Here is a 24,674-nt window from a genome sequence, read left to right on the forward strand (position 1 = left end):
CATGTTGCCTAGTACAACATACAACCAAGGTCTCTCTCTCTCTCTCTCTCTCTCTCTCTCTCTCTCTCACTCACACACACACACACACACACACACACACACACACACACACACACACAAAGACATCCACGACATGCACCCACAGCCAGGCAGGCGTCTTAGCTGTGCAAATAGCCTGCGAGCCAAATCAATAATCCCTGTGGGTAGAGAGGAATGTGGGTGTGTTTGTGTGTCCTCCCATTTGCAGGCAGCGAGTATAAAAGGGCTGGCTGGTTAGCGGAGGACGGAGCAGGTGAGGTGGAGAACAACTCCGTCTCCTCTGACCCACCAGCTTTGACTCCTCTACCAGCTGACCTCTCAACGCTATGGGGAAGAACCGGATACTTGTAGGACCCTGCCTTTTTCTCCTGGGCCTCTTCCTCCTTCCCGGGGGCACCACAGCATCGACCCCAAAACCGTAAGCAGTTTTCCTTCGTTTCTTCTTTGTTTCCCTCCGAATGTTGAGTCTGGTTTTTTTTTTCCAGAAGGCAAAAATGGGTACAGATACAGATTAACAGAGTTGGGAGGGACCTTGAAGGTCATCTAGTCCAACCCCTCGCCCAAGCAGGAGACCCTACACCCATTTCTAAGAGATGGCAGTCCAGTCTCTCCTTTGAAAGCCTCCGGTGATGAAGCTCCCACAACTTCTGAAGGCAATTTCCGTTCCATTGGTTGATTGCTCTCACTTGTCAGAAAATTTCTCCTTATTTCCAGGCTGAATCCCTCCTTCTTCAGTTTCCATCCATTACACCTTGTCTGGCCTTCAGAAAATAGCTTGACCTTCTCCTCTCTGTGGCAGCCCCTCAAATATTGGAAGAATACTATTATTTATTTATTTATTTATTTATTTATTTATTTATTTATTTATTTATTTATTTATTTATTTATTTATTTATTTATTTATTTATTTATTTATTTATTTATTTATTTATTAAATTTTTATATCGCCCTTCTCCCGAAGGACTCAGGGCGGTGAACAGCCAGGGTTAAAATACATGCAGTATAAAAATTAAAATAATTTAAAAATAATTAAATCCAATTTGACTATCATGTCTCCCCTGGTCCTTCTCTTCACCAGACTAGCCATGCCCAGTTCTTGCAACCATTCATCCTATGTTTTAGCCTCCAGTCCCCTAATCATCCTGGTTGCTCTTCTCTGCACTTTTTTTAGAGTCTCAACATCTTTTTTTATAGTGTGGTGACCAAAACTTGATGCAGTACTCTAGGTGTGGTCTTACTAAGGCTTTATAGAGTGATTGATCTTGATTGTATCCCTTTGTTAATGCAATTTAGGATTGCATTGGGTTTTTTTGGCTGCTCCTGCACACTGTTAGCTCATATTTAAATGGTTGTCTACTAAGACTCCAAGATACCTCACAGCCACTGCTATTAAGCCTGGTTTCACCCAGTTTATATGTGTACTTTTGGTTTTTCTTGCCTAAGTGTAAGACTTTACTTTTCTCTACATTGAATTTCATTTTTCGTCTATTATTTCTTTATTTTTCGCTGAGATCACTGTCCTGCCTTCCCTGCTGAAGCTCAAGGCAGCCTGCATCGCCCTCCTTTTTCGTATTTGGACCTCACAACAACCTTGTGAGGGAGGCTAGGTTAAGAAAGAGCAACTGGCTACTCAGCATTCTTTGGTGGCCAAGGGTGGCTTTGAACCTGGGTCTCTTTGTCCTTGGCACAACTTTACGCCATTCTGACTAATTTTTTTTTGCAAAGCTGACTATTATAGGTAGTCCTCAACTTATAACCGCAATGGAGCCCAACATTTATGTTGCTAAGAGAGTTTGGCAAAACTCATACAGGTAGTCCTTGATTTACAACCACAATTGAGCCCAACATTTATGTTTCTAAACGAGTTTGGCAAAACTGACTAATACAGGTAGACCTCGACTTACGACCCCAATGGAGTCCAAACTTTATGTTGCTAAGCGAGTTTTGCAAAACTGACTAATACAGGTAATCCTCGACTTACAACGACAACTGAGCCCCAAATTGATGTTGCTAAGTGAGAGATTTGTTAAGTGAGTTTTGCCCCATTTTACGACCTTTCTTTCCACATTTGTTAAATGAATCCCTGCAATTGATAAGTTAGTAACTTGGTTGTTAAGTGAATCTGGCTTCCCCATTGACTTTGCTTCTCAGAACGTCACAAAATGTGATCACATGAGCCTAGGATACTGTGACAGTCATAAATATGAAACAGTTGCCCAGCCTCTGAATTTTGATCACGTGACCATGGGGATGCTGCAAAGGTTGTAACTATGGAAAAATGGTCATATGTCACTTTTTTCAGTGCCGTAACTTTGAACGGTCACCAAATGAGTTGTTTTAAGTCGAGGACTACCCGTAGAAAAACCATTGTGACAAAAGAAGGCAAAAATAGTACCAGTAGTAGTAGGCAAACACCTTGGGTGCAATCCCAAAATACCTGGGATTGATCTTGATGTGACGTTGAACAACTTCACCATCATAAGCATTGACAAAATCCAGACCCGTCAATTGCAAAAGGCAGCTTTATTTGGAACAGCTTACATCTTGTGAAGATGTAAGCACCCAAAGGTGCTTTTTCAAGAGGCAACTGGACTTTCTGGTTTTTCTTTGAAGACGTTTTGCTTCTCATCCAAGAAGCTTCTTCAGCTCTTGGGTATGCTGCAACGGTCGTAAGTGTGAAAAAAAAAGTCATAAGTCCACATTTTTTAATACTGTTGTAACTTCGAACGGTCACTAAATGAACGGTTGTAAGCCGAGGACTATCTGTAAATAAAAGCATACAGGCATCAGCCAGGTTGGGGTGGTGGCTACAGGTAACAGGCTGGAAACCAGGAATGCAAATGTGAATCCTGCCAAGCTGGTTCAACGTGGGCCAGTCCCTCTCTTTTTGTCTCTCAGGAATAAGGAAGAGATCTGGGCAAGTCCCTTCTGAAGTAAGGAGAAGTTTCCTAACAGTTAGAACAATTAATCACTGGAATAATTTGCCTCTAGAAGTTGTGGATGCTCCAACACTGGAAATTTTAAAGAAGAGATTGGATAACCATTTGTCTGAAATGCTATAGGGCAGGCGTGTCAAACTCGATTTCATTGAGGGCCGCATCAGGGCTGTGTTTGACTTTGGGGGTGGGGGGCACGGCCAACCAACTCCACGTCATTTGTGTCGGGGTGCTTGTGGCAGCCTGGGCGGGGCTGGGGGAATCTCCAAGACCAGGGAGAGCGCCAAACCCTTGTCCTCCAGAGCAGGAGTCTCCAACCTTGGCAACTTTAAGCCTGGCGGACTTCAACTCCCAGAATTCCCCAGCCAGCTTTGCAAAGAATTCTGCAACTTTAAGCCTGGGGAATTCTGGGAGTTGAAGTCCGCCAGGCTTAAAGTTGCCAAGGTTGGAGACCCCTGCTCCAGACGAGCCTTCCTGTCCCGCTCAGGCCATGCAGAGGACTCCCTGGAAGGCAGTGCAAGCTGTCCAGAGCCCTAGGCAGCGGAGAACAACCGCCCAGCGCCGCCCCCAAGCTCCCAGGGCACCAGGATCCCACAGTCCCGAGCTCCGTTTTCAGCTGCGATGGCCCCCTGCAGCGGTCTGGAGCTCAGGAAGGCTGTGTGCGGCCCTCCCGAGTTCCGTTTTCGCAGTAGAGTGTTGTAGGAGGCTGTCGCATGACCCTCCTGAGCTCTGTTTTTGCTGTGCAGAGGCACCCCAGGCCGGCCCTTCGATGTTTCCAGGGTGGCCCCATGGGTCAGATCTAAGCACCCCACAGGCCGGATCCAGCCCCCGGGCCTTGATTTGACACCCCTAGTATAGGGTTTTCTGCCTAAGCAGGGGGTTGGACTAGTAGACCTCCAAGGTCCCTTCCAACAATAGTATAACATACTATATTCTACCTAATGAAGAAAACTACAAGGTCTGATCCAGGCTTAGTAAAGGTGGTATACTTGTTTAGTGACTGCCTTCTATGTAGTGATAGAAGAGGCTTTTTAAAAAACTCAGCTTGGATTGTCAGAGGCATTTAAAAGAAAAAAAGGGTTTTTTTCTTTTAAAAGCCTTTGACGATCCCAGCTGAGCTGTACAATCATCAGAGGCTTTTTTTTTTTTTTACTTTTAAAAGGAATTTTTCAGCCGAAGAAGTTGTAGAAAAAATGCTTTTAAAAGTTAAAAAAAAAAGCCTCTGATGATTGTGTGGCTCAGCTGGACATGGGGGTGGAGAGCGGGGCAGGGATTTTTGCTACCGGTTCTCCGAACCACCCGCCTCCATCGCTACCGGATTAGGCGATCTGGTCCGAACCGGGAGCTTTCACCCCTGGGCCTACCCACTACAGTCCTGACTGGTGACAGTCATATGACCCACAGTCATTAAACGAACCTATGGTTTGCTGTAAACTAGTTTTGCTGAAAACCAGAAGTAAATGTTGGTTTTGGCAAAACGATTGTTAATTAAAACGTGGACGTGTGATTGTAAATCGAACCCAGGTGGTGCCAAATGCCCAGAGCGGGGTCATGTGACTGCACCGGGGAGGAGTGGGATGTCAGAACTTCAAATCTGGATCATAAGTCGGCTGTAACTTCTACTAATTGCTAAGCAACCGGTCGTAAGTGGAGAACTACCTGTGTGACCACCGAAGATTTTGGGAATCGTAACCCATTGACGTTGACGGCACAAAACAAGAAGAAAGGAGTATTGGGCGTGTTCAATTTTTGCACTGAGTATTTCGTTTACTCATACAGGTAGTCCTCGAGTTACGACCACAATTGAGCCCAAAATTTATGTTGCTCATTCGTTAAGTGAGTTCGTCCCATTTTATGATTTTTCTTGCCACATTGGTTAAGTGAATCACTGCAGTTGTTAAACTAGTAACCCGGTTGTTAAGTGAATCTGGCTTCCCCATTGATTTTTGCTTGTCAGAGGGTCGCAAAAAGGGATCACGTGACCCAGGGAACACTGCAACCGTCATAAATATGAGTCAGTTGCCAAACGTCTGAATTTTGATCACGCGACCATGGGGATGCTGGAACAGTCATAAGTGCGAAAAAACGGTCATAAGTCACTTTTCCGCTGTAACTTTGAACGGTCACTAAATGAACTGTCGTAAGTCGAGGACTATCTGCATCGGACGTGTTACAATTTTGCACTGAGCATTTATTTTTTTTTTTCACATACAGCGTGATAAGCATAACTCCTTTAATTTAAGCCAGGAAAAAGGCTTAAAAAAATAAATAAATCCCCAGATTAATTTTAGTTCAATTCTTTCGCGAAGAAACCGTTCTTTGTAATTCCTGTTCTGAAAAGGATACGTGCCTTGAATCAGAATCCGAAAGTCTGGGAGAGCTAAAATTTTTCCCCCGGCTGGTTTTGCAAGTTTCACTTCCTATTTCGACAAGGGGGCTGGAAAACGAAACTCTCAAAAAAAGAAAGAAAAACGCGGTTTGTACGGCAATGAAAAAAACGACACATTTGGCATTTTCAAACATCTTGAAGGGCTGTGATGTACAGAACGAAGCCGACCAACTTTCTCTGCGCTAATACAAGTAGTCCTCGACTTACGACCGTTCATTTATTTGACAATCTCCGTAGACATTTAAGAGTTTTTACTTAGTGACGGTTTGAAGTTATAACGGCACGGGGGAAAAAAAGTGACTTACGAACGTTGTTCAAACTTACGAACGTTGTAGCATCCCTACGGCCGCCTGATCCAAATTCAGACCCTGGGCAACTGACTCATATTTGTGACCCTTGCAGAGTCCCGGGATCATGTGATTCCTTTTTGTGACCTTCTGACTGTCAGGGCTCCAAGTTTTTCTACGTTTTGCAACCACACTTTTTTTTCAGTGTCATCGTAAATTCGAACGGTCACTGACCAAATGATTGTAAGTCAAAGGCTACCTGTGTTAACTTTTAAGTCGCAGGTAATGTGATTTGGTGAAAAATGAGATAGGCAAAAGTTCCCCTTTTAGTATGGATAAACTCTTCAGGAGCAAATACCTGATTATCTGCCAGTTATTTGCCTTCAATCACTGAAACCAACCTTCCTTCCTTTCTTTCTTTCCTTCCTCTCCTTCCTTCCTTCCTTCCTTCTTTCCTTCCTTCCTTCCTTCCTTCCTTCTCTCACTCCCTCTCCTATTTCTTCTTTCCTTCCTTCTCTCCCTCCCTCCTTCTCCTTCCTTCTTTCCTTCCTTCCCTCCCTCCCTCCTTCTCCTTCCTTTCTTCTTTCCTTCCTTCCTTCCTTCCCTCCCTCTCCTTCCTTCCTTCCTTCCCTCCATCTTCTTCCTTCCTTCCTTCTCTCCCTCCCTCTCCCACTTCTTCTTTCCTTCCTTCTCTCCCTCCCTCCTTCTCCTTCCTTCCTTCCTTCTCTCCCTCCCTCCTTCTCTTTCCTCCCTTCTTCCTTCTCTCCCTCCTTCTCCTTCCTTCCTTCTTTCCTTCCTTTCTTCTTTCCTTCCTTCTTTCCTTCCTTCCTTCCCTCCCTCTCCTTCCTTCCTTCCCTCCCTCCCTCCCTCCTTCTCCTTCTTTCCTTCCTTCCTTCCTTCCTTCCTTCCTTCCCTCCCTCTCCCACTTCTTCTTTCCTTCCTTCTCTCCCTCCCTCCTTCTCCTTCCTTCTTTCCTTCCTTCCCTCCCTCCCTCCTTCTCCTTCCTCCCTTCTTTCCTTCCTTCCTTCCTTCCTTCCTTCTCTCCCTCCCTCCTTCTCCTTCCTTCCTTCCTTCCTTCTCTCCCTCCCTCCTTCTCCTTCCTCCCTTCTTTCCTTCCTTCCTTCCTTCCTTCCTTCCTTCCTTCCTTCCTTCTCTCCCTCCCTCCTTCTCCTTCCTTCCTTCCTTCCTTCCCTCCCTCCCTCCTTCTCCTTCCTTCCTTCCTTCCTTCCTTCCTTCCTTCCTTCCTTCCTTCCTTCCCTCCCTCTCCTTCCTTCCTTCCTTCCCTCCCTTCCTCCCCCCCCCCCCGAGGATATTATAAAATTAAATTTAGTTTAACCCAGATGGTTCTTTTTAGCAACCACAGTTGGGATGTGCCTCTCATGTGGCGGGATGGCCACCTTCATTCTCTGGTCCCCTGACTAACTCTGTTTTTCTCTTTCCAGGCAATATCTGGTTTTGGTGCCTGTCGTTGTCCCCACGGAAACCCCCAGGCAGATCTGCGTCCAGCTGAACCACCTGAATGAGTCCGTGACGCTGAGCATCAGCCTGGAATATGGCTTGCAGAACAGGAGCCTCCTAAGGGAAGAAGTCTCCAAGAAAGACCTGTTCAAGTGCATCCAGTTCCAGGTGAGGCCCTCTGGGCTCTCTTCGCCTCACAGGATGTCCATGTACAGTGCAACAGTAAAAGAAAAACGAAATAAAAATTGCATGGATATACAGTACTTTGGTACAGTGGAAGAGGAATGTTTTCTTCCATTATGAGTTTATGACGTTACTATGATTGTGCAACTATATTCATAGCAACATCAACAACTCGTAGAGCAATCAAACAATAAGAGATTTAATCTTTATTTGGATCTTTGGCAACTGTATTCACTGAGCTGTGTGAATAGACCTCTTCTCTTCTCTTCTCTTCTCTTCTCTTCTCTTCTCTTCTCTTCTCTTCTCTTCTCTTCTCTTCCTCTTCTCTTCTCTTCTCTTCTCTTCTCTTCTCTCTTCTCCCAGCACCTTCCCTGCCTCCACTCCTCTCCTCCCTTCTCCTCTCCCTCCTCTCCCTCCCCTTCTCCTCCCTCCTTTCTCCTCTCTCTTCCCCTGCTCCTCTCCTCTCCTCCTCTCTCTTTCCTCCCCTCTCTTCCCTTCCCTTCCCCCCTTCCCTTCCCCATCTCCTCCCCTCCTCTCTCTCACTTTGCCTTCTCCTCTCTCTCTTCCCCTTCTCTTCTCCTCTCCTCCTCTCTCTTTCCTCCCCTCTCTTCACTTCCCTTCCCCCCCCTCTCCTTCCCCATCTCCTCTCCTCCTCTCTTCTACTTTGCCTTCTCTTCTCTCTCTTCCCCTCCCCCTCTCCTCCCCTCTCCTCTCCTCTGTCTTTGGCTGGCCAATTAACACCCATGGTACTCCTCTCTAGAAAAACTAACATGCCTGCTTTCTCCCTTCTCCAGCTCCCCAAATGGGAAACATCCTTCAACTCCCACATAGCGCTTTTCACAGTGGAGGTAACGGGAGCAACCCTGAGGTACCTAAATCGGAAAAGAGTATACATCGACAACCAGGAGAGCCTCCTCTTTGTTCAGACCGACAAACCCATCTACAAGCCAGGACAAAAAAGTAAGAGCAGGGCTCCTGGAAAGGGAATAGCTCTCTGCCAATTGTATATGATCTCAGTTCAAGATTGTGTGCTTCTTGGGTATCTAACAAGGGTCCCACTTTTAGGTGGGATGGGGGGTACGTAAACTCATAAGCCCCATAGAGTCCCTGGTCCCTGGTCCCATGTTCATGGCCTTGATGTCCCTTTTGTGGTGCATGTTGTGGCCAAATTTCAACCTTAATGAGATAAAAAAGTTTATTTGTATTTTAAATGACTGAGTCACAACTGAAACAGCCAATGAACCTAAGCAAATAAATAACTGGATGGATGGATGGATTGAAAGCTGCTAAAGTTGAAAAATGCTGCCTTTGATCAACAGTTGATTTTTTGGGGGGATTGTGGACTTTTAATCACTAAAATAATGTTAAGCAGGATTCATGGTTTAAAAAACACACAATTCATGCGGCAGTAATGCAAAACATTTTCCTCGTTATTTTTCCCCTGAATCTGGAAATAAATAATAATAATAACTTTATTGTCATTGTACATGTATACACAGTATACCCATACAATGAAATTCACCCAAAGATCAGGTCCAACACACATAACAATCTCCAAACACACTCCCACCCACCACAAATTCCCCACCCCTAAACCACCCAAACATCCACACAACAGACCAAGCAATGCTGTCCAACAGCTCACTGATGGTGGCTCTTTAGTTCATTGTTGAGTCAATTATAGCTCTGGGTTAAAAACAATTTAGAAAACATGTGGTCCGAGTTTTAATTGTTCTGTATCTTCTGCCAGAAGAAGATACAGTCTTGGCAACAGTCCAAAAAGATTGTAAGCAGGATGTGAAGAGTCTCTGAGAATGTTATGCAACTTCCTCAAACAGCGAAGTTGCATTCGAAGATGTCGTCCAGGGCTGGTAGCTGGAGTCTGATGATATTCTGGGCAGTTTTAATGATTCTCTGTAGAGCATTTTTGTCCGCTACAGAGCTGCTCCCATACCATGCAAGAATGTGGTATGTCAGGACACTCTCAATGGTGCTGCTATAGTAGGACAGAAGTAGATGCTTAGATAATATAATATAATAATTTATTAAAGTTGTATGTTGCCCAACGCTAAATGACTCTGGGCAGCTCACAACTATATCATTTACGTTAGGACTTACACAAGAGCTCTGGAAGTTTTCCATCTCAGAAGATGAGAGTAATTGTGCTGCAGAATTTTGAACAATTCTGGCTGGCAGGTTGCAAAATAGTGGATTTGAGAAAACCTCTGTCTTGTAGAGGAAGAGTGGCATAAAAACATAGCATGATTCAATATAATACTTTTTATGTCTATGGAGATTCCCAATCATCCAAATCATGGTTGTCGCAAAGGTGCTTTTTACAAAAGGCAGCTGGCTTTCTTGTTTTTTTTCCTTTTGAAAGCCTTTCTCTTCTCATCTAAGAAATGTCTTCAATGCTGAAGAACTCATATCCCTCTTAAAATGGTTTTCTTCTTGCTTTCTCAGTTCTGTTTCGTGTTGTCTCTCTGAATGAGGAATTCCTTCCAGTAAACCGGAAGGTAGGTTCCACCATGCAGCAAATTTTTCAAGAATGTTGTTCAGTTCATAATAATATTTGGGGATTATGTAAATGGAGGCACTTCCCTTTGTTAATCGGCAATCTCTGTGTTAAAGTTCCTGTTTATCCAGTGGGGCCTCGGAAGTAGAATCCAAGGAAGGGTATCTCCAATGAAACTAGGTCTTTGAATCATTTGGGGCAACTTGTGGTAGCCTGTTTCCCCGAAAATAAGATCCAATTGGAAAATAAGCCATAGCATGATTTTTCAGGATGCTTGTAATAAAAGCCGTACCTCAAAAATAAGCCCCAGTTAAAATCATCAGCAGAAAGAGGCGTTTAGACCTAACCGAAAAATAAGCCATAATGTATCTTGGAGCAAAAATTAATATATGACCCGGTCTTATTTTGGGGGAAACACGGTAGATATGGTCTAACTCAGCCTCCTCTACTTTGATTCCTTCCAGATGATCTGGGACTACGTTTCCCACGACTTTCAAACTCTATTCTATTCTAGGATTATAATCTTGGAATTTTGAAAAGTAGCAGATTTGAGGGCACTTCCATTTAGATTAGGGGTAAGGAACTATGGCCCTGGGACCTGTGGACTTCAGAAATCCTGAGCAAGAGCATGAGGAATGATGGCCCCTTTATGACTTGTGGACTTCAACTCCCAGAATTGTGACTGGGTGATTGAAGCCTCGTTCCTTTTCATGTGTGACAATGATGCACGTAAAAAGGGCAGTACGTCCGCTGCGCTCTCCAACCATCATTGGCTTCCAAAGCTGACATGCGCAATCATAGCTACACAACTTTGACTTTTCTGATCCCCGCCCATCCTGTGAATGCAGGCAGAGCAACCTGTTTGAAGACGAAAGCCCCTTTCTTGCAGGTTCCAAAGGAGACCTCCTATTATGGATGGTCCTCATGGAGCATGTCTAGATAACCGATATTTCTTCAGATATTTCCAAATGTACGGGGGATGAGATTGTGTCCCTGGATGCACCCATTTGTGGTTGGGGAGAGAAAGGATCCACACATTGTCCTTTATGGACCTCGGATGTCTGTCCCCAAGACCTGCTTAGTAGCCATGGACACATCCTCCTTGGTGGTGTGAGAACATGTCACAGAGAAATAAAGGAAGGGACCAAGATTTGTCTTCAAGCAAGCTCTAACTCAGTGTTTCCATACCTTGTGGACTTCAATTCCCAGAATGCTTAGCCATGGCCATGCTGGCTGGGGAATTCTGGGAGTTGAAGTTCACTCTGCTTGAACCTCACTGATATGCAAATCAGCGTCGTGATTCCCTAAAGTGTGGCCAGGTTGAAAAATTCCGCTCCAATTCATTCCTGTTTCTGATTTTGTTTTAAATGTGTTTGCTTCCACAGGTCCCCTTGATCTACATCGAGGTAAGTAACGAAGTCTTCTTCTCACGTAATTTGTTAACAGATTAATCAATAACAGGACCCTCCAGCCAGGTCACTTTTCCAATGACCTGAACTCCCTTATCACTCCGGCGGGGTCATCAAGGTCATGATGACACCCACGTCTGTACAAATGAAGCCCCGCCCCCTTTTCCTATGCTTTATTTGCAAAAATGAATAAACTCTCACTGTGTTGTAAGAGGAGAAATAAAATGAGGATAACCCTCTTTATACACCCCCATACAGCTCTAGTAGTATACATAGCAATAATAATAGCCGTTAGATTTATATACTGCTGCATAGTACTTTAACAGCCCTCTCTAAGCAGTTTATAGAGTCAGCATATTGTCTCCAACAATCTGGGTCCTCATTTTACCAATCTCGGAAGGATGGAAGGCTGAGTCAACCTTGAGCTGGTCAGGATTGAACTGCTGGCAGTCGGCAGAATTAGCCTGCAATACTGCATTCTAACCACTATGCCACCATGACTCTTATATATAAGCAGCAATTAGATTCCTGTCCAGGAGTTTCCCAAACTTGGCAACTTTAATACGCATGGACTCTAACTCCCAGAATTCCCCAATGTGGAGGAATTCTGGAGGTTGAAGACTACACATCTTAAAGTTGCTACGGTTGGGAAACTTCTTATTTAGCCTTCAGATCAATGTCTCTGATTGCCTTGCACCCTAAGGGGAAGAAAAAAAAGGCAAGCAATTTGGTGCAGGATTAAAATGAAAGCATGCAGAATTCTTCAAAGCACCTGAGAGCAGGATAAGAAGTGACAGAGGAAAGCTTATCAAAGAGAGATCTAACCTCCTGACACGATAGCAGTCTTCCAATATTGGAGAGGCCACAAAGAAGAGAGGGTCAATCTATCCTCCAAAGCACCTGAAGGCAGAGCAAGTAGCAATGGATGGAAACTAATCAAGGAGAGAAACAACCTAGAAATTTCTTGATAGTTAAACAATTAACCAGTGGAACAACTTGCCTCTAGAAGTTGTAAATGCTCCAACACTGGAGGCTTTTAAAAAGACATTGGACAACCATTTGTCTGAAATGGTACAGGGTTTCCTGCCTGAGTGGGTATTTTACTAAAAGACCTCCAAGGTCTCTTCTCTTCTCTTCTCTTCTCTTCTCTTCTCTTCTCTTCTCTTCTCTTCTCTTCTCTTCTCTTCTCTTCTCTTCTCTTCTCTTCTCTTCTCTTCTCTTCTCTTCCCTTCCCTTCCCTTCCCTTCCCTTCCCTTCCCTTCCCTTCCCTTCCCTTCCCTTCTCTTCTCTTCTCTTCTCTTCTCTTCCTCTTCCTGGAAGAGGAAGGCCACCAAGACCCCTTCCGACTCTGGTATTCTATATTCTGTATTCTGCTGGCTTAAATTACTTGGGAAATCCTCCTAAGAATCCCATCAGCTCCCTCTGTTAATCATAACTGATGGGAAGGGACTCTTGTTTTCATATTCCATCTGAGTTTCTAAACTATATTGAGGGAGAAGCGCCTTTGACAGATGTATTCTATAGGAATTCTATAGGAAAACGAGGGAGCACAAGTGGCTGAATCCCCCTAAAATCAACCAGGTCTATTAGCGGCTCTTATGAGACTTTTCATTTTTGAAAGAGATGTCACTCATTAACTTGGGGGAACTATGCTCAAAGGCCAGGATATGGGCAACTATGGCCTCTTCATGACCTGTGGACTTCAATTCCCAGAATTCCTGAGTAAGCCATGCTCGGTCCACAGGGCCCTAGTTTCCCATCCCTGCTCAAAGTTCATCTTTGTTTTATTGCAATCTTCAAGCCACCAAGGCCTTGAACCTCTTGCAACAGGCTCCCCAAATTGCATATTGTCCAGGGGCACTACATTTCCATTTTCCTGAACTCTTCCTTCTGTTCAGGAAGAAGGAAATCTGGAGAAGATTCGCTTATGCCAGAGATGGGGAACGATGGCCCCTTTATGACTTGTGGACTTCAACTCCCAGAATTCCTGAGCTCAGGAATTCTGGGAGTCGAAGTCCACAAGTCGCAAAAGGGCCGTCGTTCCTCACCCGTGGCTTACGCATTCTGAGGAACCAAAAGGCTCTAGGATTCTGAAGGAGACAATCTCTTTTTCTTTTATTCAGTCATGTCCGATTCTTGGACTGTACAAATCTGGCAGTTTTCTTGGCAAGGTTGCCATTGCCTCCCTCCTGGGCTGACTAGAACTCAGAGTCTCCCCATTTCTAGTTTTATATTTTAAACACAACTTCACTGGTTCACATTATCTCCTAGAAGGAGTCTTCAACTTAGAACAATTCATTCGACAACCATTCACAAAGTGACTTATGACTTTTTTACACATATGACCATTTGAGGGAGATGGGCAGTTCCTAAATGTGAAATATAAATAAATAAAGCATCCACACGTACTCATGGATAAGTCAACCTTCAAATTTTATCAAATACAGGTAGACCTCGACTTAGAACAGTTCATTTAGTGACTGTTCAAAGTTACGACATTGGAAACCGTGACTTATGATCGTTTTTCGCACTTACGACAATTGCGGCATCCCTATGGTCACATGATCAAAATTCAGACACTTAGCAACTCTCATATTTATGACAGTTGCGGTGTCCCGGAGTCATGTGATCCTTCTTATCATTAAATTAGACATATCTAATCCCACCAACCGTTCTTTATATGTTTTAGCCTCCAGCCCCCTAATCATCTTTGCTGCTCTTCTCTGCACTCTTTCTAGAGTCTCAACGTCTTTTTTACATCATGGGATGTAATAGGTTTGTCAGGCATACAATTCAGAGACTATTCATTATATAATAATGTACAGTTATTGTAATTGTAATTTGAATTTTGAAAATGGCCAAGGCTGTAGAAAGAAGATGAAAAATATTTAAGATTGTAGAAACTCAGCCAAGCCAGATTAATTATATGTCATAGCAAAATGTGGGCATTGGCTCACAGAAATGAGATTTTAGGCTAGTTACAAAATCGTTTAGTCAGTTTTTCATTGACTAGATTATTTGAAATGATTTCTGCAATATTTGATTTGCTGCTGTCTGCTGCACCAGGCATGCCCTATTTTAACTGGCTGCAAGTACCTCAGATAACTTATCTATGGACTATCTTGAGCAAAGAGATTTTTGATGCCAAGAACAAACAGAAAAGCAAAATGACATTAAATATTAACCGTAGAGGCAACACTGAACAGAGTCACTCGGCAGTAAATTCTCTTTCACGAAGTCCTGAATATTGATGGCCTATAGGCCAAATTTAACATTTGGGGCATAGACAAGATTTAGAAGTGATGATGCAAAATAGGTCAAGGGGGGTTTTTTTTCCCTTCTTTTTTTTTTTAAGGGGAAAAAAGTTTTCCTTTTCTTTTATTGGAGCATGGATCTTTAATATCCACTTATGGAATTTCTATACTGATCTCGCAACTGTTAGAAGTAGCCAAATCACTAGAATTTGGAAATTTGGATGCTTGCTTATTCACAAAGGCAGTGGTGGGCAACTATGGCCCCTTTAAGACTGGTGGACTTCAACTCCCAGAATTCCTGAGCCAGCCTTTCCTGAGCCATAGTTGGCTCAGGAATTCTGGGAGTTGAAGTCCACCGGTCTTAAAGGGGCCATATAGTTGCCCATCACTGCAAAGGAGACAAAGTTGAGTTTGCTTTAATCATCACCTTTAACTGTTTTTTTTTTTTTTTTTTGGTAAATGGGTTACAAAACTTTTTGTATTATTTCAAAGGAATGTTAATTCTGTTAATTCTGGTGGCTATTAGAAGCTGATTATAAAGATGAATGAAAAGGTTGTTCTGATTCATTCATTCTTTGAGAAAGAGATGCATAACCTTTCATCCCTAGTGTTAGGGGGCTGTCTCATTTGTAGTTTAGTTTAGTTTAGTTTATTTGATTTGTATACCGCCCTACTCCTGAAGGACTCAGGGCGGTGAACAGCCACAGGATAAAAACACAGAAATACAAAATTTAAAACTGGATAAAAACCGAATTAAACAATTTGGCCGACGACAGATTTAAAACCCCCCAATAAATTAAGAACGAATTAAAATTTGCATTTTAAAAAGGGAAAAAAAGGGGGGGAAAAACCAAGCACAATCAGCAAGCTAAACTGAGAATAAGCCAATAATTAAAGCCCTTGTGAGAAAATCTTTTAAATGCTTTTCAGAATCGAACTAGCATTACATGTGATATCTCACCCTCTCCAGAGGTGGGTTTCAGCAGGTTCGGACGAGTACTGGAGAGCCAGTAGCAGACATTTTGAGTAGTTCTGAGAACCGGTAGTAAAAATTCTGATGGCCCCGCCCCCATCTATTCTCTGCCTCCCAAGTCCCAGTTGATCGGAAGGAAATAGGGATTTTGCAGTAACCTTTCCCTGGAGTGGGGATGGAATGGAGATTTTACACTATTCCTTCCCTTGCCAGGCCCACCAAACCACACCCACCAAGCCTATGCCACCCACAGAACCAGTAGTAAAAAAATTTGAAACCCACCACTGACCCTCACCCAACCTGCTGATGCCTATCGCTGTCATTCTGTAGAGCAGTGGTTCTCAACCTTCCTAAGGCCGAGACCCTTTAATACAGTTCCTCATGTTGTGGTGACCCCCCCCCAACCATAAAATGTGTGCCAAAAGTCCGAGCGTGTGAGCGCTCGCGTGCCAGCGCCCATAATGCAATGGGCGCCACCATTTGCGCATGCTCCTAATATGCATGTGCCTCACACTGCGCATGTGCACATGCAACCGGCACTGCGCATGTTCGCGCCCTCCTCCTTTTTCCAAGAGGGCCGGCGCGCCTCTTACTGGAGGATAACCAGTTACCGGCCCGTTCCCTGGCAAGACAGCTGTTCCCAAGCTGAAAACGCGGGTATATGTGTTTTCCGATGGTCTTAGGAGACCCCTGTGAAAGGGTCATTTGACCCCCAAAGGGGTCGCGACCCACAGGTTAAGAACCACTGCTGTAGACATTCTCAGTCATCCAGGTCATGGTTGTCCCAACGGTGCTTTTTCAGGAGGCAACTGGACTTTCTTTTTTTTTCTTTTAAAAACCTTTTGCTTCTCATCTAAGAAGCTTCTTCAGCTCTGACAGGATAGTGGGGAGCTTCTTTTATTTATTTATTTATTTTATTTTATTTTATTTCTATACCGCCCTACTCCCAAAGGACTCAGGGCGGTGCACAGCCAAACAATAAAACACATACATACAAAATTTAAAAGTAGAATAAAATCAAATTAAATAATTTTCTTGGATGAGAAACGAAACATCTTCAAAGAGAAAAAACAAAAAAGTCCAGTTTCCTCCTGAAAGAGCCCCTTTGAGACAACCATGGCCTGGATGACTGAGAATCTCTGCAGACTTTTAGCTATACAATTTGGGATGAACATCCTTTGAATGGTGTGGGAGTAGGAATGGATTTCTAGAGGGAAAATTGCAGACTACACGAACCAGGAGCGCTACTCAGGTGACCCTGAGGACACAGTGTTGTGACCCAGGCCCACGCAGTTGATATTCAATGCAAAACAGTTCCAAAAAACAAACAGATTTTATTAAAACAGCTGAGAATTAACTCATTCTCAGCGTATTCAAAATTAAATGAAAGCAAAGTCCTCAAAACACCAGTCTTCAGTTTATCTCTGACCTTGGGATAATTAGGCAAACTGCCAAAGGCTTTTCTTGGCAACAGTTCAGGAACAGAAGAAATAACTACAGCCAAACAAGAAGCAATTCTCTCAACGGTTGTTTTCCGGCAAAGAGGCCAACGGCTCTTGTTGCTGGTCTTTTAAACCTTATGGGAGGGGCCAATCGTTTCTTGGCCTTACTCCTGTGTCGTCCTCTCTGCTTTAGCTGCTCCTGTCTTCTGGCAGCTCTTCTTATATATGCCCTAGGAACAGGATCCTCCTGTTTCTCTGCCTCTCTACTGTCAGCCTCTGGAAGCTCCAAAGTCCACACATCACTCCCTGATGGCCCTGGCCCCATCTCTGCCTCCGACGCAGAGCTCTCATCCGGGCCTTCCCCAGCCTCCAGGACTGGCCCATGTTCTTCCTCAGCTTCATCGCTGGCTGACTCTGCTGCCAGCTCCGCAGGCTGCTGGCGGACCACAACACACAGATAAACCTCTAAGTGTTTCAGTGACCCTATAAAACAGGGATGTCAAACTCACGTCGTCACAGTAGCGTCATGTGACTTATTGGGACTTTTTTCCCCTTCACTAAACTGTGCGTGGGTGTGGCTAGCACGTGACACACCCGGCCCACGGGCTGCAAGTTTGACAGCCCTGCTCTAAAAGGATGCAAATGGCCAGTTGTTTGCAAGGAATATAAATCCTTCCATTCCCCACTATCCTGTCAGAGCTGAAGAAGCTTCTTGGATGAGAAGCAAAACGTCTTCAAAAAAAAAAAAAAAAACCACAAGAAAGTCTAGTTGCCTCCTGAAAAAGCACCTTTGGGACTATCACGTTCTACCATCCTGCCATCCTTAGCTATCCATGACTGTGAGGTGCACTAATTGGGGATGATGAGTCTTGTAGTCCAGAATATTGGAAGGGCATCAGAGAGGGAAAATCTGATTTACCTTATTTGTTCTGGGGTCAGCTGTTCCTGCCATCAGTTTTAAGATACGAGGAGTATTCCACTTTAAGTGAATACATGCACACATACATTTATATTCAGAAGGAGAACCATAGAAATTGAAGGGATCTTGGAGGTCATCAGATCCAGTCCTTTGCCAGTGCAGTGTTTTTGAGTTTGACCAAGCTTCACTCCAAGGCAACAGGGCCTTCTAGCTTGATTAATAGGATAACAGAATTGGGGCCTTGGAGGTCTTCTAGTCCAACCCCCTGCCCAAGCAGGAAACCTTATACCATTTCAGACAAATGATTGTCCAATCTCTTCTTAAAAACCTCCACCACCTTCTGAAGGTGTTCCACTAATCAATTGTTTTCATCGTCCTTAATTCTAGGTTAGATCTCTATTTGATAGGTCTCCCTCTGTTGCTTCTAATCCTGCTCTCAAGTGCTTAATTGTTCTGTTAGGAAATTTCTCCTTATATCTAGGTTGGTTCTCTCCTTGATTAGTTTCCATCCGTTTCTTCTTGTCCTGCCTTCAGGCACTTTGGAGATTAGATTGACTCCCTCTTCTTTGGGGCAGCCCCTCAAATATTGGAACACTGCTATCATGTCTCCCCTACTCCTTCTTTTCATTAAACTAACTTTGAACAAAACTTCGTTTAACTTTGACACAAATGGGCAAAATATGCTGCAGAAAAAAGGAACACCTAAGAAAGGGTTACAGGTTGTAGATTGTTTGAAATTAACAACAGCAAAATGGCTTCCTTATGTTTTGTGTCCCTGCTTCCTCTGGATTTCTTCAGGATCCCAAGAGAAACCGGTTGTTCCAGTGGAAAGATGTCGAACTGAACGGGGGTCTGGTCCAGCTTGAATTTCCCCTGTCTTCCGAGCCCGCCTTAGGCACCTACAAAGTGGTGGTTCAGAAGGATTCTGAAAGAACGGTTCAACATTCCTGCACGGTGGAGGAATACGGTAAGATCATGAAGTCAATGTCTCAGCACCCACTTTGTCCACACCCAAATGAGATGGAATGGTTGTATCTTTTACTGCACTGATTTTGGGGGGAAAGACATATTGTAAATGATGGACAAGTTAGGAGTGGGGAACTGAGCTGTTTATTTAGATCAGGGGGTCTCCCAACTTGGCTAGTTAAGACTTTTGGACTTCAACTCCCAGAATTCCCCAGCCAGCAAAACTCATTGTTGAAACTCCTTCCTTCCTTCCTTCCTTCCTTCCTTCCTTCCTTCCTTCCTTCCTTCCTTCCTTCCTTCGTAAAAATACCCCATTAAAAAATCCAAAGTGGAAACCACAAGCAATAAATATTAATTTAAGATTCAGAGGTTTATTCATGAGCAATTTGGAACAGCCATCATAGCAATGCAATTCCACAACTTACATTATTAAACCATTGCAAAGGGGTCCAATGACACATAGCAAATCCTACAAGGACTGCTATCGGGCAAAGGACACCATTCTCATCTCCAGCCACGTTTCTTATACCTTTTTTTTTTTACTGACATACCCATTCCATAGTTTCACTTCCTTGTTCTTTCTTACATTCTTACTGACCATCACTGTCTACAAACACCCGTGTACATCTCAAACCTCTATCCGTTGTCTACTTTCAGTTCCCTATTTCTCACAGTTTCAATGTTCTGATTCCAAATATATCTCAAAACCACGTACTTTGCAGAAAATGCAGCACACAAGTCAGCACATTAGAAATAAGTCTGGTACATTTTGCAATTATGTTAGTTTAAAACTTTGGTTCAGTGGGGCCTGCAAGCCTACTCCTAGGCCTTATTACCTGTAACTTTCCAATGGATATATTTCTCTTCTCACCCTTCCTTCCTAACTTCCTTCCCTCCTTCCTTCCTTCCTGCCTGCCTGCCTTCCTCCCTTCCCAAAACTCATTGTTGAAACTATTTCCTTTCTTCTTGCCTTCCTTCCTTCCCTCCTGCCTGCCTGCCTGCCTGCCTTCCTCCCTTCCCAAAACTCATTGTTGAAACTATTTCCTTTCTTCTTGACTTCCTTCCTTCCCTCCTTCCTTCCTTCCTGCCTGCCTGCCTTCCTCCCTTCCCAAAACTCATTGTTGAAACTATTTCCTTTCTTCTTGCCTTCCTTCCTTCCCTCCTGCCTGCCTGCCTGCCTTCCTCCCTTCCCAAAACTCATTGTTGAAACTATTTCCTTCCTTCTTTCCTTCCTGCCTTCTTTCCTTCCTTCCTTCCTTCCTTCCTTCCTTCCTTCCTTCCTTCCTTCCTTCCTTCCTTCCTTTCTTCCCTCCTGCCTGCCTGCCTGCCTTCCTCCCTTCCCAAAACTCATTGTTGAAACTATTTCCCTCCTGCCTGCCTGCCTACCTACCTACCTTCCCAAAACTCATTGTTGAAACTATTTCCTTCCTTCCTTCCTTCCTTCCTTCCTTCCTTCCTTCCTTCCTTCCTTCCTTCCTTCCTTCCTGCCTTTCTGCCTGCCTGCCTACCTTCCCAAAACTCATTGTTGAAACTCCTTCCTTCCTTCCTTCCTTCCTTCCTTCCTTCCTTCCTTCCTTCCTTCCTTCTTTCCTTCCTTCCTTCTTTTCTTTAGCTGCCCATCTCAATCAATGACTCTGGACATTTTACAATCCCAAAATTAAGCTGCATCTTTGCTCGAAATGATGAAGCATAGTACATTCTGGTTTTCTTCTTTTCTTCCTTTTTAAAAATTCTGACTTTATCCCGGTACTTCATTCTTCCTTATAGTGTTGCCCAAGTTTGAAGTTGTTGTCAAGGCCACCCCAACCATAACAATTCTGGACAACGAAATGAAAGCCATCGTCTGCGGCAAGTAAGTGGCAACGATCTGGCTTTCTTTTTTTCTTATTCCAAGCTAGGATTTCTTTATTTTTTCTGACAGACATTCTTCACATTGGCAATTTCCTTACTCCTGGCTCCTTCTGTGCCAGCTGTGCTCATGTGACCATGGATTAGGATGTTTATTTGATAGAAACCAGCATTTATTTCTGGCTTCCAGCAAAAAGTGCCCATTGAAGACAATCAATTCATTTAATGACCATCATAAAAAAAAAGGACATAAAATTCCAGGCTCAGTTATGGTCGTAAATGAAGGACTACGCGTTTTAACATTTTATGGGTATAGATGGTTTTAGTTTCTACAAATGCCACTGATGTTTTCATTCTCCTACATATTTTTTTAAAATTTTATTAACATAGCCATGTTTTGAGTGGTACTTTATCATATCTTCTGTTATACAGGCAGTCCTCAGGTTACAACAGTTTATTTGGTGACTGTTCAAAGTTACCACAGAACTGAAAAAAGGGACTTATGACCGTTTTTCACAGTTATGGCCTTTGTGGCATCCCCGGGGTCACGTGATCAAAATTCAGACACTTGGCAACCGGTTCATATTTATGACGGTTGCAGTGCCCTGGGGTCACATAATCCCCTTCTGTGACCTCCTGACAAGCAAAGTCAATGGGGAAGCCAAATTCACTTAACAACCCTGTGACTAACTTCACAACTACAGTGATTCACTTAACAACTGAGGCAAGGAAGGTTGTAAAGTGGGGCAAAACTCACTTAACAAATGTCTCACCTAACAACAGACATTTTGGGCTCAATTGTGGTCGTAAGTTGAGGACTACCTGTACCTGTACCTCCCACCCTTTTCCTCCTTAGCCAGAGTGCTGCTTGACCAATCATCTCATTTTTTTCTAATATTCTGGCTGTTTCTGATCACAGGTACACCTATGGGAAGCCAGTTCCTGGTTTAGTCAGCATTAGGGTTTGCCGGAGATATTCCTACTTCAGAAGCTCATGTTATGGGGAAGAGTCCAAAGCCATCTGTGAAGAATTCAGTGGAGAGGTGAGTCCCAAAAGTTGAAGCAGATACCTTGTGACCAGGGCTTGTGAAGATTCCTCAACCGCTGGAGTCTGCATGGAGTCCACACAATTAGGGACAAAATTTGACTAAAGGGAATGCATAGTGCAGTGTTGTTCAACCTCAGCAACGTGAAGTTGTGTGGACTTCAACTCCCAGAATTCCCAGCAACTTCACCAGGTGATTGAAGACAACACATTTTAAACCATGCTGGCTGGGGAATTCTGGGAATTGAAGTCCACACATTTTCAAGTACCAATAGAAGAGAATTATTGTAGCTCAGGGTTGAATTGCTAGTTTAACCCCGTGCCCTCCTAGCACTGATGATATCACCTAGTTTGGTAGTGAAACATCTGCAAAAAAGCAACCAGGCTCACAGAGCACCAAGGACCAAAGATCTTCAAATTGAAGAAACACTGGTATGGAGGAATAAAGAGATGACACTGAAGAAGAAATTCAACAGTCATTCTATAAACACCAGCATGTTTGCTTATTTATTTATTTAAAATGTATTGAGTGATATACAGTTTATATGGCTGCCCATTTCACAATTGTGACTTTAGGCTGTGAAAGAGGATTAAAATCAGCATCTAGGCTTGGAAGGGAGGAGACAGTGAGGAAGAAACTCAAGGTTGTCCCGCTCTGATTTTCTTCAGTATAAGGAGGAGGGAAGGAAAAACTCAGTCAGATTTTCAAGAGTCTGCTTTAAAAATACAGTTCCAGAATAACAGAATAATAGTTGGATAATAATAATAATACTTGCGGGACCGCCTACTACCACCAATAGCCTCCCACCGGCCGGTACGCTCTCATAGAGAGGGGCTCCTCCAGGTGCCGTCCGCCAAACAATGTCGACTGGCAGCCCATAGGGGGAGAGCCTTCTCTGTGGGGGCACCTACGATCTGGAACGAGCTCCCCCCGGAGATACGGAGGATCCCGGATCTGCGCACCTTCTGCCGCGTTCTTAAGACCTTTTTATTCCACCAGGCGGGCCTGGCCTAACTTTCTCCCTCTTTTTAAATAATTTTTTTTATTTTTTTTTAATATTTTTAATATTCAAAGTTTAATTTGTTTTAAATTGATTGGGCTTTTTTTTAATCTATCTGGGCCAAACTATTTAATTCGATTTTATTTCTGCTTTTTAAATTTTGTATGTATGTATTTTATTGTTGGCTGTTCACCGCCCTGAGTCCTTCGGGAGTAGAGCAGTATATAAATCAAATAAAAGTAAAAAGTAAAAGTAAAATTGGAATCCAACCCTCTACTCAAGTAGGAAACCCTACGCCATTTCAGACAAATGACTGTCCAGTCTCTTCTTAAAAGCCTCCAGTGATGGAGCATCCACAACTTTTGAAGGCAAACCATTACACTGGTTAACTGTTCTCACTGTCAGGAAATTTCTCCTTAGTTCTAGATTGCTTCTCTCCTTGATTAGTTTCCATCCATTGCTTCTTGTCCTGCCTTCAGGTGCTTAAGCAGGGGGTTGGACTAGAAGGTTCCTTCCAGCTCTATTCTCATTCTTATTTTTTTAAAAAAGTGGACATACCCCTGTTAGCCTGGATGGTCAAAAGGGCTTCTTTGCTATAGTGAAGTTGATCCCCAAAGTTCACCGTTGTTCTCCAGCAGTCTTTTAGTAGATCATCTGGGCCAAGTTGCAGAGTACAAACGGTCCCTGCAGGAGACAGTCTGAGAAGGTTTACCCTAGGAAAATTCTTGAGGAAAACAGGAAGAATAGTGAGAATTAGTCACGGCAACTTGCTACTCTCTGATTTCCCATGCAGGCGGACATTCACGGCTGCTTCTCTCATGACGTGAATCTGAAAATATTCCAGTTGAAGAGAAATGGATTTCAGATGGAGATCCGTACCGAGGGCGTAATCACGGAAGAGGGGACAGGTAAATAATTGTGTGAGAAAGGCGAAGGATAGCTTGGTTGGAGGTAATGCAGCTTGCTTTGTATAGTGAGGCCTGCAGCTTCAATCTTCAGCTTTTCCTCTAAAACGGTGTTTTTTACATACTTGGTGATTTTATTACTATTATTATTGTATTAGTATTATTATACTAATTATAATTATAATATATTATATTATTATAATATATAATATAATATAATATAATATAATATAATATAATATAATATAATATAATATATAATATAATATAATATAATATAATATAATAATATAATATAATATAATATAATATAATATAATATAATATAATATAATATAATATAAGAATTATATTAGTATTATATTAGTATATATTATTATATTATATTAGTATTACTATTATTTTTCTCTTCCTTACTAGTATCTATCTCTTCCCACTTATTACTATAACCATGTTGCTTGTATATTTCAATTTATATTGTTTTAATTTATTTCCTAGTACAATTTGATAGCTTATTAGTAACCTTGACTAAGTGTTATATCTTTTTTATTCTTGATGAATGTATTTTATTCTCCTTATGTACACTGAGAGCATATACACCTAAGGCAAATTCCTTGTGTGTCCAATCACACTTGGCCAATAAAGAATTCTATTCTATTCTATTAAAATGAACAGATTTCAACTCCCAGAATTCCCCAGCTGTTCACCCCAAATCCATACATCTTAAAGTCACCAAGTTTGAAAGATGCTTGCTGAAGATAACCGGGGATTGGAAAGAGCTTTTGTGGCCCAGAATATAGGTCAAAATTTCTATTGCTAGGTCAGACAGTTTTCAGTGAGTTTTGACCCCGTTTTACGACCTTTCTTGCCACGGCTGTGAAGTGAATCACTGCCGTCAAGTGAGTAACATGGTTGTTCAGTGAATATGGCTTCCCCATGGACTTTGCTTGTCCGAAGGTCGCAAAAGGGAACGCTGCAACCATCCTAAATATGAACCAGTTGCCAAGAACCCAAATTTTGATCACCTGACCATGGAGATGCTGCAATGGTCGTAAGTGTGAAATAGGGTCATAACAGTCACTTTTTTCTTTGCCGTTGTAACTTC

The 24,674-nt window shown here is 43.0% G+C and overlaps 1 protein-coding gene across 1 annotated transcript in view; it reads left to right on the forward strand.

Annotated features, from left to right (window-relative positions):
* Positions 1-333: 333 nt before the first annotated feature.
* The window catches only part of LOC139311893 (alpha-2-macroglobulin-like), an 83,611-nt gene continuing 59,270 nt past the window's right edge, over positions 334-24,674 (forward strand). The window contains exons 1-9 of the mRNA XM_070936412.1: positions 334-457; positions 7,094-7,277; positions 8,087-8,252; positions 9,756-9,808; positions 11,193-11,213; positions 18,603-18,771; positions 20,538-20,622; positions 21,538-21,661; positions 23,458-23,572. Coding sequence (XP_070792513.1) covers positions 366-457; positions 7,094-7,277; positions 8,087-8,252; positions 9,756-9,808; positions 11,193-11,213; positions 18,603-18,771; positions 20,538-20,622; positions 21,538-21,661; positions 23,458-23,572 — 1,009 coding nt within the window. The 5' untranslated portion in view covers positions 334-365. The remainder of the gene's footprint in view (positions 458-7,093; positions 7,278-8,086; positions 8,253-9,755; positions 9,809-11,192; positions 11,214-18,602; positions 18,772-20,537; positions 20,623-21,537; positions 21,662-23,457; positions 23,573-24,674) is intronic.

Source organism: Pituophis catenifer, unplaced genomic scaffold (assembly GCF_029215685.1).
Source record: "Pituophis catenifer annectens isolate HBS135680 unplaced genomic scaffold, rPitCat1.0.hap2 SCAF_2, whole genome shotgun sequence".
NCBI lineage: Eukaryota > Metazoa > Chordata > Lepidosauria > Squamata > Colubridae > Pituophis > Pituophis catenifer.